This window comes from Diceros bicornis, chromosome 7, assembly GCF_020826845.1.
Source record: "Diceros bicornis minor isolate mBicDic1 chromosome 7, mDicBic1.mat.cur, whole genome shotgun sequence".
In the NCBI taxonomy this organism is placed as follows: Eukaryota; Metazoa; Chordata; class Mammalia; order Perissodactyla; family Rhinocerotidae; genus Diceros; species Diceros bicornis.
Window position 1 is genome coordinate 46,147,182 of NC_080746.1, and position 17,317 is coordinate 46,164,498.

At 46.3% G+C, this 17,317-nt stretch overlaps 1 protein-coding gene across 1 annotated transcript in view; it reads left to right on the forward strand.

Moving 5' to 3' along the window:
* ME3 (malic enzyme 3) overlaps positions 1–17,317 on the forward strand; it is a 181,774-nt gene that overhangs the window by 144,509 nt on the left and 19,948 nt on the right. The window contains exon 7 of the mRNA XM_058545451.1: positions 14,990–15,099. Within this exon, the coding sequence (XP_058401434.1) occupies positions 14,990–15,099 (110 nt within the window). The remainder of the gene's footprint in view (positions 1–14,989; positions 15,100–17,317) is intronic.

Consider the following 17,317-nt stretch of genomic DNA (forward strand, 5'->3'; position numbering starts at 1 on the left):
ATCAGAATAGGAGGCGGATTTTGCATGACGATGAACTCTTACGCCTGCAAGGAGTCTCTCCTGGGTCACAGAAAGGGCTAGAAGGGCGTAGCAAGATGCAGGCCAGCACCCGACTCTCTAGGACCTTTTCGTTTCCATTGTGGCCAAACCAACTGAATAATTGAGAGGGCGTGCAGTTCGTTAGTCAAGGTCCAGCCTCAGGCCTGAGGCCAAAATGTGCAGGAGGAAGTTCACTGACCGCAGATGTGGATTCAGTGACACTAGCTGACTATTTCCTTTTCATTTTCCCTCAGCAGCCAGACTTTGTCACGTGGTGTCCAGAATAGGAACAAAATCATGCTCAGGCATGAAAGTTTCTGATTATGGCAGAGGAGATGAAGGAATAGAAAGGTTTTGGGGTTTTCTCCTGATTTTCCTCAATGGATTAATAATAATAATAACAACAAGAACCCTTTTTTACTTAATTGCTTACTATGTATAGACTCTGATATGAGCCCTTCATTCAATATTAATTCATTTAATTCTCACAGCAACCCTCTGAGGTGGGTACTGTTATTAGCTCCATTTTAAAGGATGAGGAAAATGAAGCTTATAAAGTTGTTAAGACCGCCTAAGAAAGGGGATCCTATTAAGACCCCACCCACTAACAACAATGGTTGCTAAAACCATGCACTCTAGAGCTGGACTGCCTGAGTTTGAACTTCTTGCTTGCCACTTATTAACAAGCTATTTAATTTATCTGTGCCTTAGGATCCTCATTTCTAAAATGGATTTTTGAGACTTAACTTGTAGAACGCTTATAATAGATAAATGAGGCAATTCACATAAAATGCTTAACATTGTACTTGGACAATAGTAAACACTTAGATAATCTTTGCTATTATTATTATTACTATTAATTTAGGCAATTTCCAAAGCCACTCTTCTTTAGGCAGTGCTGTGATGGTGCCCCCAGTCATGCATTCACACTTGAGTTAAATAATCCATTAACATATCCATCACTTCCTCCCATGGTCCCCCACTCATCCACCCCCTCCATTCCAGTAATGCTTTCCCTCTCATCCCCAATTCTTCTTCCCCAGTGCAGTATTAAGAAGAAAAAACCAGCTTTAGAAGTACTGGTGATCCAGCTCCGTTTTCAGATCTCTGTATGTGCGATTAGTAAATGCTTGGTCTTCACCCCCCACACCTATTCAGTTTAACTCTGCCCCCCACCCCAGGTGGTGAGGCGTTGTGTATATTCGTGTGTACACGTGGGGGTGAGATCTCATATTTTCTGCAGTTATTTCAGCTGAGTGTTATTAGGCTCTTACAGAGCCACCACCCTGAGAGCATTGTCCCCTTGCATAACCTAACATCTTTTTGTGGGACACATTTCTCAATACAGAAATGAGAAACAGAAACTTGCCCAGAGATAGAAAGTTACTAAATTGCCCCAAGATCAACCCACTGACACCAACTTATCAAGAGGCTATGCACGTAGCACTCTCGTCCTTTGCTCCTGGGGCTGGGAGGAAGCCTGTGACAGCTTCATCTCCCACCACCCTCCCCCCTGCTCTCTCAGCTCCAGCCACCCTGGCCTTCTTGCTGCTCCTTCAACATGGCGTTTTGGTTAGAACCACGTGCAGAGCCTTCATGTTGGCTTTTTCCCAGCCTTGAATGTCATTCCGTTTTCTTGGCTGTTTCCTTCTTATCATTCAGGCTTGGAGATGGGTCCACACCCAGGCAGGATCTAGTATTGAGGCCTGTACAAGGCAGGATGTTGGAACTGAGAGTCTTGCAGAAAACTGGGAGCATCAAATGGCTGCACCCTCCACAAAGAAGAAGTAGGCTCTGCTCCCCAACCCACGGAAATGACGAAGAGCTTGTGGGAGGGAAAATGTCTCTTGGAAGAAACCAAAACACCACGCCTTCACCACATGTGGATGTAGAGTCCACATTATAATATACACATGGTGCAAAAATTCCCAAGTTAAGAAATGAGTATAAAATATTGTCCCCCAGCAGTGATGTGGCTGGAGAACCTGGCAGAAGGAAAAGTAAAACTTCTCTGTAGGGACACTCCTACCACCCATGCTGTGTGGGATTCCTTGAGGGGAAAAACAATTCCCCAGTGAAAATAAATTCATGATTCACAATAATCCACATGTGGGCATCTATAATGTGGGAAAATTAGATACACAGCTGATAGAAGAATTAGAACCCCAAGAAAAAGGATATTCTGAGAAAGATTATAAAGCAGCTACACTTAAATGTATTAAAGAGATATTTTTTACAAGAATGAAGTAAAAAGGAAAGTACCCAACACTGAAAAAAATAGCAGGCAAATTTGAAAAAGGACCCAAAAAACCTTCTGAAAATGACAACCAGAGTTATGGAAATCCAGCAGAATGTACTAGTGGTAGGGCAAGACACCATCAGAAAACCGAGATCCTCAAAAACGACTGCCTGTGGGCATTTCAGAGACCATCCATTCCCACTCCTGATTATCCAGAAAGGAATTGGAACACCTAGGTGTTTTATCAGGAAGGATTTTTCTGAGCTGCTAACTGATACATTTCTCTAGGGAAAGAAAGGATGGATCAGGCTGGAACTCCCAAATCCAAGCCTCATCATTCCATGCCAGAAAAGATGTAGCAGTTCCAGACAACTCCATGGCATGGTATATTTACTCTCATTGTCTCTTTGTCTCTCTTTCGCCATGTCTTGCTCATTCATACACATACACAGTCTCTTCTTATTCTACTGCATTCATTTTTTAGGCTTAACCAGATTGTTTTTTAATAAAGTTGGATAACTGGAAATAGATCCTAAAAACAAATAATTCCGTCAAGATAAGTTATGTAAAGAAAAAAATTTCTGGATGTATCTCTACCAACTTGTTAACAGTGATTATAGTTAAGGGATGAGCTTGCCACAGATTTGTGCTTTCTAAGCCATTCGTTTCTATAATGGTTGATCGTTTGTGTGCAGGCGTTTCTTTTGTAATTAGAAAAACTAATGGGTTTTTTATAATGAGTTAAGCAGCAGTTCTTTCTCAAAGACTGTTCCTTGTGTTAAAAAAAAAAAAAAAAAAGGCCACTCAGGAAATAAATAAATAAGCAAGCAAGCTTCACACACTTCACCCTGTGGAAATTGAGTGCTGGGCTAACCTAGGCGCCTATGGACAACAAAGCAATTCACAGATGTTAACTTATTTAATACAATAATCCTGTTAAGTAGCTACAATGATTGTCCTGTCCCGCTAAAATAGAAGTTCTAGGAGTTGCATCTTTGACTCTTCTGCTCACTGCTGTATCTCAAGCACACAGAACAATGCCCAGTACAGTGCAAATTCTCAATAAACACTTATTGAATGAATGCACACTTTACAGATGAGGAAACTGAGGCACAGAGAGGTTAGGGAACTTGTCCAAGGTCACACCTTTAGTAAACGGTGGAGCCGACCTGTGAACCCAGGTGATCTAACTCCAGCACCCACCCTCTAACTTGGATACTCTCTATTTCTGTTCTTCTACATGAAAGAAAGAACAGTCCAATGTATTCCAGACACCTTCTTGATACAGTAGGCAAGGAGGATAAATGGGAGGAAAGTCTTATGAAAACTCTTCTACTGAGCATATTCACGTCTTCTCTCTCCAGCTTGTTCCCGTGCAGGGTTAGTGCCCCACCTGTCTTCGCCATAGCGGGACTATGGAGGGACCAGCCATCAATTCCCCTTCTCAAAAATCTAGCTACCGATAGTGAGGGAAGCATCCTTTTTTTGTTATTTTTTTATTTTTATTGAGACATAATTGACATGTAACATTGTGTAAGTTTAGGTATACAATGTGTTGATTTGATACGTTAATATATTGCAATATGATTACTACCGTAGCATTAGCAAACACCTCTATCACATAATTATCATTTCTTTTTTGCGGTGGGAAAATTCCCCAGCATTTGGGTCAGTTGGCTGGTGCTTCCTGGTTCTTCCTTAACCATCTAATGGCCAGTGCCCCCATTTGCCCCATCATTCACCAGAGCTGGGCGCCCTCTACAGGCCTCTCCACAGACTACAAACCCAGCCAGTGCAGTCAGTCCCCAGGAAAAAGCTGAGGCCCTTTGGCTCCAAGCTTATCCTGGTAGTTTTAAAATGATATAAACAAAGGAAAACCCCTAACCTTTTGGCATCCAGACTACAAAGAAAGTTTCAAGATCTTATTAAAGAGCATAACTGTTAGCTCTAAGACCTGATTGTAATGTTTTGAGGGAGCGTTCACATTTTGAGTCCCTCTCAGCAGAGGTGGTCACTGCTCAGTCATTTCGTGGACACTGAATTTTAGGAATGCCTTCTGTGGCTTAATCTGTATCTTACCTCATTTTCCCACCTGGCCATCCCTAGGACTGTAATCTCACAGTCTTAGAAAACCTGAACAAGAAACAACCTGCTCATTTGAACCACCTCTGTCACTTTATAGGTGGGGAAATTGAGACTCAGAGAGAAAATAATTTCCCCATGGTCAGATAATGATAAAAGCAGTGGGAAATTAAGGGGAATCTATCCAATCATTTGTTCTCATTCACATAATTCATGAAATCTCTTCCAAGTTTCCATGCAGCACGTATTTATCTGTGCCCCAGAGTGTGGCCAATACAAAGAAAAGACTTGTCCGGAAGAATTCGGTTCCTCCTGAGACTGTAATGTGGACACATTAAATAATCAGAAATTAGTTCAAGGGGGCCGGCCCGGTGGCATAGTGGTTAAATTCATGCACTCCACTTCGGCAGCCCCGGGTTCGCAGGTTCAGATCCCTGGCGCGGACCTACATGCCATCAAGCCATGCTGTAGCAGTGTTCCACATATAGAGTAGAGGAAGATGGGCACCGATGTTTGCCCAGGGCCAATCTTCCTCAGCAAAAAGAGGAGGATTTGCAACGGATATTAGCTCGGGGCTAATCTTCTTCACAAAAAGAAAAAAAATAGTTCAAGGCAGCATTCAGTTAATTGTTTATTTATTCATGTATTCATCCACATATTCATTCGTTTGATAGGCAGATATTTATTGAACGTAGCAATAAGTCACAAATAGTCTTTGCTCTCAAGGAGCTTATAATTGACTAGGGAAAAATAGAGATATGCTCAAATAATTGCTGCTGAGTTTGCATAGATTTAATGTGTGCCTAGTTAACGGCCCTGCCTGTGGTGCCAATCAAGGTTGATGGAGGAATACGGGGTTGAAGGGCCTGGGACATTTAGTTGGATTTAAAGTCATGGCCTCTTCCCAAGAGAGAGTTAGCACTCACTTCTACAGGGCACCTATTCTGTGCTGGGTACTTTACATCTAATTATCACAGCAGCCCTTAGAGATAAAGAAACTGAGGCTCAGAAAGGTTAAGCATCTTGTCCAAAATCACCCAGCTAGAAATTGGAAGAGTCTGCACTCACCCTAAGCCCATTTGACTCCAAAACCTGAGGTCGATCACCACAGACCCTTTGCTGCCCACTCTCCGGCCAGCTGGGAAGCTATCCCTACCAGTGGCCTCATTTGTGTTAACTTGAATCCTTGGGGGTAAAGGAAATGGCCTGAGCTCTTGTGATACAAAGATGCTTTGCTGCTGTGGCCCCTGGAAGAGGAGAGTGTGCTCCAAGGGGAGCTGGTGAGTCAGATGGGATGTGTACCACTGGACACTTCTGTGGAGGGACTGTTCCCTGGTATTCATTCATTCATGCTGTCATTTGCTCAACAATACTTATGGAACCAGGCAAGCACAGGGCCCTGGGCCTACAGCAGCACGTTTGGTGTTCTGACGTGGGGGTCTGAAGTTGATTTGTCCAGAGCAGGGGGGGCAGGAAAGGGGGTCAGTTAAAGATCCTTCCTCAGCTGTCGTGCCATACAGCAGTGAGTGAGACACCTCCCTGGCCCTCCAGGACCCTGCCGACTGCTGGCTATGATCTAGTCTGTCCCCTAACCTGGCTCAGTCTTACCTTTCTTCCCCTCCCCAACTTTGGCTCACTTTGGTCCCCAAAGCCCACAAACACAGACTGGGTTTTCCGACCTTACTGTCTTTCACCCCCAGACGAACTGTCATAATTCAAGGTAGAATGTAGCCAGTTCTGTGAGAGAGGGGCAGTTCAGACTCTGAGGAGGTTCTAGATACCATCGTATGACAGCCTTTATGGTACAAATACTGCAATGGCACACCTGAATGGAGAGATCAGAATGGGCCTACTCATCAGAGAAGCTTCATGGAGGACATCAGCCACCTCATGACAACTAAAACATACCATCTATGGGCAAATCAGAGATGACGTAAATGCTGACGCCCCCAAGCCAGCCTGTGGGTTGGTGCCTGGGAAAAGTGCGAGTGTATAAGCAGAAGGCTGAGGAGTGAGTTCCTACGCCCTAGAGGAAAAACTCAGTACTGGCCTCTGACCTTTGAGAGGTCTAGAGATCAGCGGATCAGCCGCCATCCTCTTCCCAGCACTGGGCTTTTTGGCGCCATTTGCGTGCTTGCCTGGGAACTCAGACAAACAGGGAAATTGAGGAGGAAATCCGTACTGTTCCTGAAGTGTTTTCTGTCTGGCCTGGGATTGCCGTCAGCGCGGTGAGCAATGTGAGCAAGGGCCACACTATTCTGGGACTTTTGCTTAGAAGTTGGTGCTTCCTGTGACTGTCTTGTTACTCGATGGGAGTTTTCCCCATTAGGCCAGAATGCCGGCCACAGGAGCCCACCAGTCTGGCTGCCAGACCCAGGCACACCAGGGGAATCTCCCAGTGTGGGACCTGGGAAGGAAGGGCCTCAGATGTCCACCCTCAGCCCCCGTCCTCAGCTGGAATCCCTTCCACAACTTCCGTGCCAGTCGGGGCTCCAGCGACCACGGAATGGCTTCCAGTGACCAGCAGTCTCTTTCCATCCAGTGTTTGAAATCTCTGCCTTATATGGCCTTGAAATCTGTGTCCTTCTGACTCCCACCTGTTGGCTCTGCTTTTTCCCTCAGGGCCACATAAAATAAATCTACTTAATTCCATAACCACTGAACAGTCCTTCATGTCTTTGAAGATAATTATTATGCCTCATTCCAATTGGCTTTCTCTTTTTCAGGCTCAGTATTCCCGCTTTCTCCATCCAATCCGTGGTTTCCAGTTTCTTCACCTACCAAATACTTTCCCTGTCATCCTTGTGGATCCTTTCCCAACCCCTGCCCCATCAGAATGAGTCACTCCCTCTACATGTCTGTGGTGGAGCTGTGGTATGAGGGCTTCATATTTGTCCCTCCACTAGGCTTTGAGGTCCTAGAGGGAGGGACCAAGTCTTCTTTCCATTCTAACTAGACTCTGGCTCCCACCTCCTCCCATCTACTTAGGATCTCCCCCATCATTACTCCTCTCATTTCTCCTTCATACTGGCTCCTTTATCTCATATGTACACCTTCCATCTTGAAAATGAATCCATCCTTCAGTCCCACATCCCCCAAATGCTGTCACCCTCCCTCTACTTGGTAGCCAAACTTCTTGAAATTCCGAATCACTGACACTTCCTCGCTTTCCGTTTGCCCTTTAATCCCCTGCCGAATGGTTCCCTTCCCACCACTCCACTGAAAGCAATCAAGCAAAGGTCACAAATGATCTTCTAAACTCCCGCTCGCATAGACACTTGGAGATCCCTGTTTCACCTGACATCTCAGCAGCATCTGACACTCCTGCTCTGCCAGCCCACCTTCCACCTCGCCGGTTCACCTGCTCGCTTTCCTTTGCTGGACTCTCCCTCTGCCCCTCTCTGCTCCTTGGACATAAGTGTGCCCAGGGTTCTGTCCTTGGCCCTGCCTTGTGCTCACTGCACATGCTCTGCCTGAGACCCTCATCCAGTCCCATGACTTCAACTACTCACAATACCCTAAACCTTATATGCCTCTCTGCTGAGCCTCATGGAGAGTCTGCTGCTTCGTGAACATGTCCACTTGAACACCCCAGCACCTCAGACTCAGCACGTGCCAGCCTGTCTCACCGAGTAAGTTTGTCCTCGCTTATCCCCAACCTCAGTGAACAAGGGACGCCACCATCCCCCATTCTGGGCTCCTCCTCCTCCTTCATCTTACACATCGGGCCTGTTATTAAATCCTGTCCTTAATAACCATCACCTTCATGGGCTCAGTGCCTACAACGTGCCAGGCTTTTTGTATACATTATCTCATTTAATTCTCACGACAGGACTGCAAGAGAAGAATTATTATCCCTCTCTATGATCAGCGAAGACTGATATTTAGATTAAATAACTTGCCTAAGGGCACACATGTAGTAAGTGGTGGAGCCAGACCCACTCGATCTCAAAGACTTCTCCAGTCCCCCACACTCTGCCTGTCCTCCTTCACTTCTTTTATCTGGCCCCTCGTCTCCCACTCTGTCCCCCTTGCCTTGTGCCAGGACTTATGATTTGTCCCTGGGGCTACATGTCTCCTGTCTCTGATATGTCTTCCAGCTGTCCATCCCATCACCCACTCTACTGCCAGAATGAAATTCCTAAAACACATGCCCCTTTCCTGCTGAAAGCCCCCCAGTCAGTCCCCGCTGCCCTCCAGACTATCTAGGTTCTTTACACAGGCACGTAAAGGGATGGGCCCTGGACTCCACCCAGCTTCATCTCTCCCCACCTCCTCTCCTTCTTCACTCCCCTCTCCCAAGCTCCAGCTCTGTTTATTTTGCTGCAGCTCCAGGAAGGCCCTCTCCTCTCACTCCACAGGCATATGCTGCTCCGTCTGCCTGAGCTACCCTTCTCCGTCCCCCACCCCATGTGTACACAGTCTGCCCATGAATGCTCATCCTTCAGGCCACACTGTGAAGTCCTCACTGCCTCTCCTCCAGCAGGGCTGCCTGCCCTCCTTGTGGCTCCCATGTGCCTAGCACACACCTTTATTATTACCCTGGCCACAGTTTGTTGCAACTGCTTTTTTTATTTTCTTGTGTCCCCATCAGACTGTGAGATTCTTGTGCTTGTCTTTGTAATCTAGCAGGTAAGACAGTCCCTTGTTCACAGTGGACACTTAGAAATGTTTTGCTGAATTGAATTTTTATATCATACCTAGGATAGTTCCTGGCACAAAGAAGATACCCTGCCAGATATATTTCTTTAATAATTGAAACAGAAATGTCAATAAACAGTTGTGATGCAGTGTGACATATGCTACAATAAAGGTATATCCAGAGTATTGCGGCAACCCAGAGAAGAGAAGAATTACTGCTGCCTGAGGGTAGGGAAAGCCATGGGTCACCCTAAAGAGGTAACATTGCAGCTGGGCCTTACAGTTTGAGTAGGAGTTGGCCTGGGTGAAAGGGGGCCTTCTAGGCACTTGAGCAAAGATTTGGAGCTGTGTGGTTGGGAAGCAGCAGGATGTGCCTAGGTGTCGGAAGACACGGGCAGGGGTTGAGTATTAAGTTTGGGACAAAGTAAACACCCCCTAAGGAGTTTGGACATAATCCCAAAGGCAATGGGAGCCCCCTTTAAGGATTTTCAGAAAATAAGTGGGCTGCACAGATTTGTGTTTTAAAAGATATGGAGGATGGATTGGGGGAGGGGGAGTAAAGCTGGAAGAGGTGAGATCTGTTACTGTAGGATCTTGGCAAGAAGCAGCAATTGCAGTAATCCCAGGGAGAGATGGCTGTGCCCTGAATCCACCCAACCCCACCTGGTACAAAGTTCTTTCTCTGGAGAGTTGTGTCTGTCAAAGTGTGCTCCGCCATAGGTGGGGAGGGCGGGACACAGAAGGATAAGGTCTCTTTTCAAATAAGTTTAGAAAACGCTGGGTTAAACAGATTTCTTCATGCAGGACTTTTCAGAGCCTTTAGTATACATTGCATATGTTATATGTGACATTCAGAGTTTCCCTCTGTGACTAGAAGTTTTCAGCCATGGAACCTCTTTCTGAGAGCATCTCAAGGGACTAGAGTTTAATGGAATATGTACAAGAGAAATGAAGACCCTTTCATGATTCTGTCAGCTCTAATTCCTGGAAGGAAAAAATAAATAAAAGAAATAGTTTTCCACTGGGTCACAATGACGTTCTCACGAGCACTCTGCCGTGGGAGTCTTGTGTGTGTGGTTTGTTGCGGGAACAGAGCGGGCTCCCATGGAAATATGTGTTGCTTTTAGTCATTTGGTTTGGAGACAGGCTGAGCAAATTCACCTGCTCTTCCCAGGTCTCTCATGTTTGTTCAGCCTGAAAGAGGTCAGACCCAGGTGTTTGAAAGAATGGGAGGTCCTGACCCACGAAACAGAGAAGCCAGGTCTGCAGGCCCTGGAATGTTCTGCTCTCACCACATCCCTCATGCAGCATTTGGTCAGCTTGCTGGGGGAAAGGGCAGAGCAGCCACCTCAGAATCTCCTTATCCTTGGGAGGCATGTTCCAGGTGGCAGGTACCCAGCTCTGTTGGGCCTGGGCTGGGTCTTGTCACATTGTCACACACAGCTTACTAGGGCTCCCAGGCACAGGTAGCCATTCTCAGGCTTCCTCTTGCCTGAGCGCTGGCGGTATAAAGATTTAAACATCCAGCCATCGGCCTTGCGTCTTTAGGTGAGTCTTGGCCTTGGAATGCCTTCCCTGGAGCTCCGAGGCCATTTCCCAGCTGAGTCCCAGGGTTGAGAAGTCTGGGCAGCTCGTGTGTGGCTTGGGGAGGTGCCTCTTTCTCCATTGCAGGAATTCTCCACTGGAGAAGCCTCAGATGTTCCTCAGCCCCTGCCAGGCTTCAGGGTGAAAGGTTCAGAAGTACAGAAGGGGACAGATAGGCAGGAGCCTCCCCGGTGAGGGGTGACTTCTGGTGGGAAAGAAGGTCAGCGATAGGCTGCCAGCAGGAAAATCAGGGAACTGCCCAGAGCCCTGAGCAGGCCCCCTCGGAGAGGCTCCTGATGCTGCTTCAGCTGTGTGACCTGGAGGGTGGCTGCCTTGGCTGCCCTGCTCGCTCAGCTGGTCTGCTGTGTTTCAGCTCAAAAAGGACTCTAAAATGCTCACTCAGTATTTTCCTGTCACATGTTGCTCTTACTCAGAATGGTCAGACCTCCCTACTTTGGACTTGTAGAAATATCTGAGTGAAGCTCCTGGTGTAGCTACTCCAACCCTACATTAAGTATCTCATGCTACTCCTCCAACGCTCTCAGAGCAGGAAACTGAGACCCAGAGAGAAAGGGGACTCACCCAAGACTCAGAGCTTGTGTCAGAGACAGAGAGAGAACACAATTTTCCTGTCTCCCAGTTCAGTGTTTTCTTTACCACATGGCACCGTTTTTCTCGATGGAGAAAAAAACTCAACTTTTTATCATCTACTTAGTTTTATCTTTTACAAATTCATATTGCTATTAAAACTAAACTAAGGTAAATTCTAGAGTCAGAGCAGGATTTGGATTCCAGCTCCAGCACTTGCCAGCTGCAGTAGAGTAAATTACCCCGGGCAAATAACTTCACACCTGAGGCTCAGGATTCCTTCTCTGAAGTAGCACCTCCTTCCTAAGGTCATGTGAAGGTTAATTGAGAGAATGTTTGTAAAGAGCTCAGCATGCTGTCCAGAAGGTAATAAATACTCAGTAAAGTTTTTGTTACTGTTGTTATTAGTACTAGTATTTTAATGAATATATAAGACAATTATAATGAACATTTAAATTGATATTATGGTGAAAGTCCATTACCTGTATTGGAATGTATGTGGATGAATTGATAAAAGTATTTTTTCCCTGAGCCATTTAAATTTTTACTTTGAAATTTTGTTTTTGTCCTTAATTGGCTTTTAATTAGTTTAACAGGTGGGCAAACTCAACAACCCTAAATTTCTACCAACGCCTTCATGTATCCACCCCTTCCTAAAACGTTTATTGAACAACTATAGTTTCAGCTTATCATAGGTGCTCAATAGATGCCTTGGATGGATGGACGGATGGATAGATGAAGCTAAGAGAGCGAATGAAGTAACCACCCTTGGTTCACACTGGATAGTTGTCTGGTTTCATGAAAAGCCATAAAAGAGCGGCCAAGGAACTGGGAAAAAATGGTGAAGGGCCCAAAGCTCTCAATGGAGAGAAAGAACAGAGGTACTGGAAGTGAGGGAGGTGGAAGGAGAGGCTGTGGTCAGAGACTGAAAGGGGCAGTGTGAAATTCTAGAAGAGAAGTGGTTCCTGTTGAGGAAAGGTCCAGGGAGCAGCCGTGTGGAGGGGTGTCCAAGATGGATAGGGTTCTGGAGGTCCTTAAATCCAAGGAGGTCTAGAAACTCTGAGTCTCTGGATGGGCGATACGCATAGCCTTTTATGCAATTCCAATTTAGGGTTACAGTGACCTGAATGAATGAAGTTTTACTCAGTATCTCAGCAAATTGCTCCCTGAGGAGATTCTCCTATATAAAACTGCATTTAATATGAGAAAGTAATAGTGCACTGACCAAAGGTACTTATCCATAATTCTTGCCTTATTTTTGCCTCAGTGTGGTGTTGCTTAAAGGTCAAGTGTGCGTGTGTGTGTGTATGTGTGTGTGTGTGTGCGACAGAGACAGAGAGAGAAAGGGGAACGTGCATCACATTGTTTTGTTGTCTGACCTTTTCAGCATTTTAGCTCCAGGCCAGTCGTGGAGCAACACTGGGAGTCTTGTGAGGATTATATATAGCAAAATGTCACCAGCAACCAAAGACATTCTGTTCCCCGCTCCCAGTCCAAATGCTTGAAATTCACACCCTGAACAAAAATTCACAGTAAATTTTGGCTTGGGGAGCATAGCATATTTGTGCATGGGAGGTTTTATTTATCGTTTCTATCCATTGTACAAAGAGAAGGGGGCTGCATGGTGGGTCAGGAGATGCAGCGAGCCCCGCACCCCTAACCCCATCAGCACTTGCTCTGTGACTATGAATAAGAATTGTGGCCAGTATGACATGTGTGTTTAGCACTTTGTAATTCAGAAGTCACCCTCAGCTTTTAATCCTCACAACAGCCCACAGAAGTTGGCCAGGCAAATTTTATTGTGCCCCTTGACAGATGGGGAAACTGAGGCAGAATAGAGAAGTGAAGTGACATATGCAAGATTGCAGAGCCAGGTCAGGCTCGCAAGCCTCCTGACCCAAGCCCAGAACTCTTAGCCCTGGGCTGTGGCAAGTCACCGCCTCTCCATTTCTGCCCCTATAACATGAACCCATCTTCAAATCCCCCCACCAACAGTTCCAACTCACTACATTTCTGGAAGGACCATGGTAAGAGCAAATATTTGCTTGCCCACTGGCATTTCTACTGTACAGGGTCAGCCATGCACAAAATTATAAGATTGGAAAAAATGTTTTCTGGGCCATTTCAGTGCTACTCACCTCCTCATAGTCACCAGCCTCATCAGACAAATGCCCCCAATAGCACAAAAAGCCCACACAGAAGTGTGTGCCCCACCCACTCTAGCAAGGTCATAAATGTTTCTTTCCACAGCTGGTCCCAAGCTGGTCCCAAGCCTCTAGTTCACACCAGGTTGGGATGGCAGGCCACTTTGCCCTATCACGTGCCCTGACACTCCTTGCTGATCAGTCAGGACATTTTTTCTCAATGAACATGACCTCAGATACTGTTAGTCACAAATTGACCTGTGAGATGAAACCTATTTGTCTATGTATTAGGTAATTTTTAATAATTCATACCATGCTTGCTTCCAGCAAGACTCCAATGAGAGACACAATACAACAAAGCTGTCAAAACCAGGATCACAGAGCAAGAATGGAGTAAGGGGAAAGGTGTGTGCAGAAGGCTGAGGCTGAGGGAACCTGCCTCCGAAGAGCAGAAAACTGAGCTCTCAGCTTCCTCACAGCCAGTGTGAATGGGAGAAGTAGGTTACGAATCCAGTCATCTTTTAAGATATACAGACTTTTCCTGACCTTGAAATCTGGGAGGCAGTTCTGGTGTAGATTTTAAATAAGGCATCTCAAGCAGCTGAGTGGGCATTGTCTTCACCCGCCCAGGCAGTCTTTCTCAGAGTTCTCTAGACTGTCAGAGTCAGAACCATCTGGGGTGTTGCTAAAAATGCAGATTCCTAAACAGCATAGTGACCACAGTTAATAATTAATACTGTATTGTATGCTTGAAGTTTGCTAAGAGAGATCGTAGAAGTCCTTACCACTCAAAAAAAAAAAAACGGTAACTATGTGAGGTGATGGATGTGTTAATTAGCTTGATTGTGGTAATCACAATGTATATGTATATAAAAACATCATGTTGTATACCTTAAATGTATGCAATTTTTATTTATCAATTGTACCTCAGTAATGCTGGAGGGGGAAGAATGCAGATTCCTGAGCCCGGCCCCAGACTCACTGAGTGAGAACCTCTGGGTGATGAGCCTGGTGGTCTGCATCTTCAGCGGGCTCACTAACTGATTCTTCTGTACCAGCAAGTTGGAGAACGCTCTCTCCCGGGTGTTAGTGCATGACGGTGGCTTAATATAGTGGCCTTTTCCAGCCTTCTTTGCATCCTATCATGGAACAATGCCTCAACCCAGAAGAGTCTCTAGTGGAGGAACTCCAGGCCTCAGGATCCATCCGCCCAGGGAGATACTGGGAGGCTGCAGAGGCACCCCAGTCCCCAGTGGTGGGGAAGCCGGGCTCTCTGCGTGCACTTGGGTTTGGGGTGAGATTTTGTCTGGGATTTCAAATGGACACAGGCCACAGAGAGGGCATGTGGGCTGATTCCCTCAGCCCTTCCATACCTCTAGTCTCTGCCGTTTATAGCCCATGGGAACCACCAGCCCACGTTAGAGACAATGATGTGGGCTCAGCTGACCACCAAGCCCAGTGCCCTTCTCTCTCCCTTCCCCATCTTCATCCATAATGGGGCAGGCAGAGCCCGGGCATCCAGGAGTCAGCCAGGTGGCAAAAACCTACCTGAGCCATGCCACACACCCCCACCCGCTGGCCTGCTTTTGCCCACTCCCCAGTGCAGACTGGGATCTGCCAGAGATGGGCCTCCAAGAGGCAATCATGTGTTCTTTCCTCTCCCTCCACACAGATTTGGAATAAATTGCCTCATCCAGTTTGAGGACTTTGCCAATGCCAACGCCTTCCGCCTGCTCAACAAATACCGCAATAAGTACTGCATGTTCAACGATGATATCCAAGGTAGGTTTTCACCCCATCTGACAAAGCCACCAGGACTAACGCCTTCTCACAGGCTCACTGGGATGCCAAAGACGGGGCTGCTGGTTTGCTGCCAGCAGCTGATGATGAAAGAGCATTAAACTTGGATTCAACTCCCAGTGGGCTAACTCTTAGCTCTGTGGCCTTGGACAAGTCCTTTAACTTTCCTAAGCCTCAGTTTTCCCATCTATAAAAATGGAGACCATTACTGCTTCAGAGGGAGGTAAGAATTATGTGATTTAATATATGAAAGAAATACTAAACAATGCAGTCATTTTCTAGCTGGTTGAACTTAGATCACATCTCTGAGCCTCAGTTTATCATCTACTCAGTGGGGATGATAATAACTGCCTTGGAAGATTATTATGAAAATTGAAAGAGCTAATATATGGAAACTACTAGCATATAGGACTCATAAGACCAAAGCATCAATTATCATAAAAATGGCCTTTCCCAGCCACAACAACTTGCCCTTGGATTTTCCAAACACAAGGTGGATCCCTGTCAGATATTCAGGACAATGCCTTCTCTTAACTTAGCTGGAATGTGTGCTACTCAGAATGATGACCCTGAAAGACATTGGCCCCAGGGCCTCAGAGTGCTCCAAAAGCCAATGGGAAGCATCTTCTAGTTCAGGCTCAACTTGGTTGCCTGTTCTATGTACCATAAATACCTGAAGGCACTTGCTTCTTGCTGTGGAGATGCCAGTATATGAAACTGGAGTGGAAGGGACGGTCCCTCAGGGATTATCTCACCTGGTCCAGGAGTTCTCAGCAAGGAGCACTGTGAGCTCTTCCTAGTGTTTTATAAAGCCCAAGAGAAACCTGGATGACACATAGGGTATATTATTTAACAAATGAAGTTTGGCAGGCAAAATCTTTTAAAACCAACGATGCATATCAGGTAAAAAGGACAAGTTGGTGGAGGACAGATATTGGGAGTAGAAGATTGGCCAACATTTTGCAGATGAGGCCCAAAGAGGTCACAACTTTTCATCAAGTGAATTAGAGATAAACCTAAGAGGATGCCAACCCGGGTAATAATAGCTAGGATTTAGAGCTGAATATTTATTATACATCAGGCACTCTTCTAGCACTTTACACATTTAATCCTATGAGATATTATCATTTGTCTTATAAATGAAGAAACTGAGGCACAGAGAGAGTAAGTAACTTATGTAGCCAGTAAGTGTAGAGTTGAAATTTGGACTCTAAATTCCAAGTTCATAATCACTCACCATACTGTTCCAAAATCTTATACTCCTGTTACAAAACCAAATGCCTCCTTTCTTGTGGTCCACATTAAGGGCTCAAGAAATGTGATAAATTTTTTTTTTGTAGTGGTCATAAGAGTTTGCAAGAGGCAGGATAGCACAGTTAAGCATATTGTTAAATCATTAAGATCAAAATATATGACTTCAGTGCCTGAAGAGTGGATGCCCAGAGAAGGGAGACCCAGAAAGGGAAAGCTGACACATGGCAACCCCCAGCCTGTCACCATTCTGTCCCCCTGGGCCCTGATGCACAGCCTGGGAGAGATTTTCTACTAGGCCAGCCTCACCCAGACAAGCGGGGCACTCTGCACAGACAGGGCAGTACAGTCCAGGAGCACGGACTGGAGGAGGGTAGTATTCACTCACTGCCCGCGGGTCACCTCGCTGTCAGCCCAGGGGGCTGCCGTGTGCCTGTGGCCCTGGAGGAAACACCTGCTGGCTAGCCCCTTACAGGCTCCCCCGTCATGGCACTCACCCGTGAGTCAGCAGCAGGATAGCCATCCCCCTGAGCACACTGGGCTGCCAAGGCCAGAGGGTGGAAGCGGAAAACAAATCCATGTGGGCAGCACACCTGGTGCATGGACCCAGATGTGCAGACATACACAGGCACATGTGTATACATCCTCATAAACACAGGCACAGGCACACATCTGGGCCCTGCAGTCCATCCACCCCCACTGCTCCCACACTGCTGCCAGGACACACCTCTAGGATGAAACTACAGCTATTGGCCCTCTCTTCATGAGCAAGTTCTCACTCCCTCACTGGCAGTAGAAGGCTTCAGAGATCTGCCTACTTGTGCCCCACTTCTACCCCACTAATCTCTCTCTCTGTCCTCTGACCTGCCTGCACTTTTCCTCCTATGACTCCTTCCCAGCCAGTTCTCTCTGCAGGTGGAAGTTCCGCTCCTCAGCTTGGGACACCCTT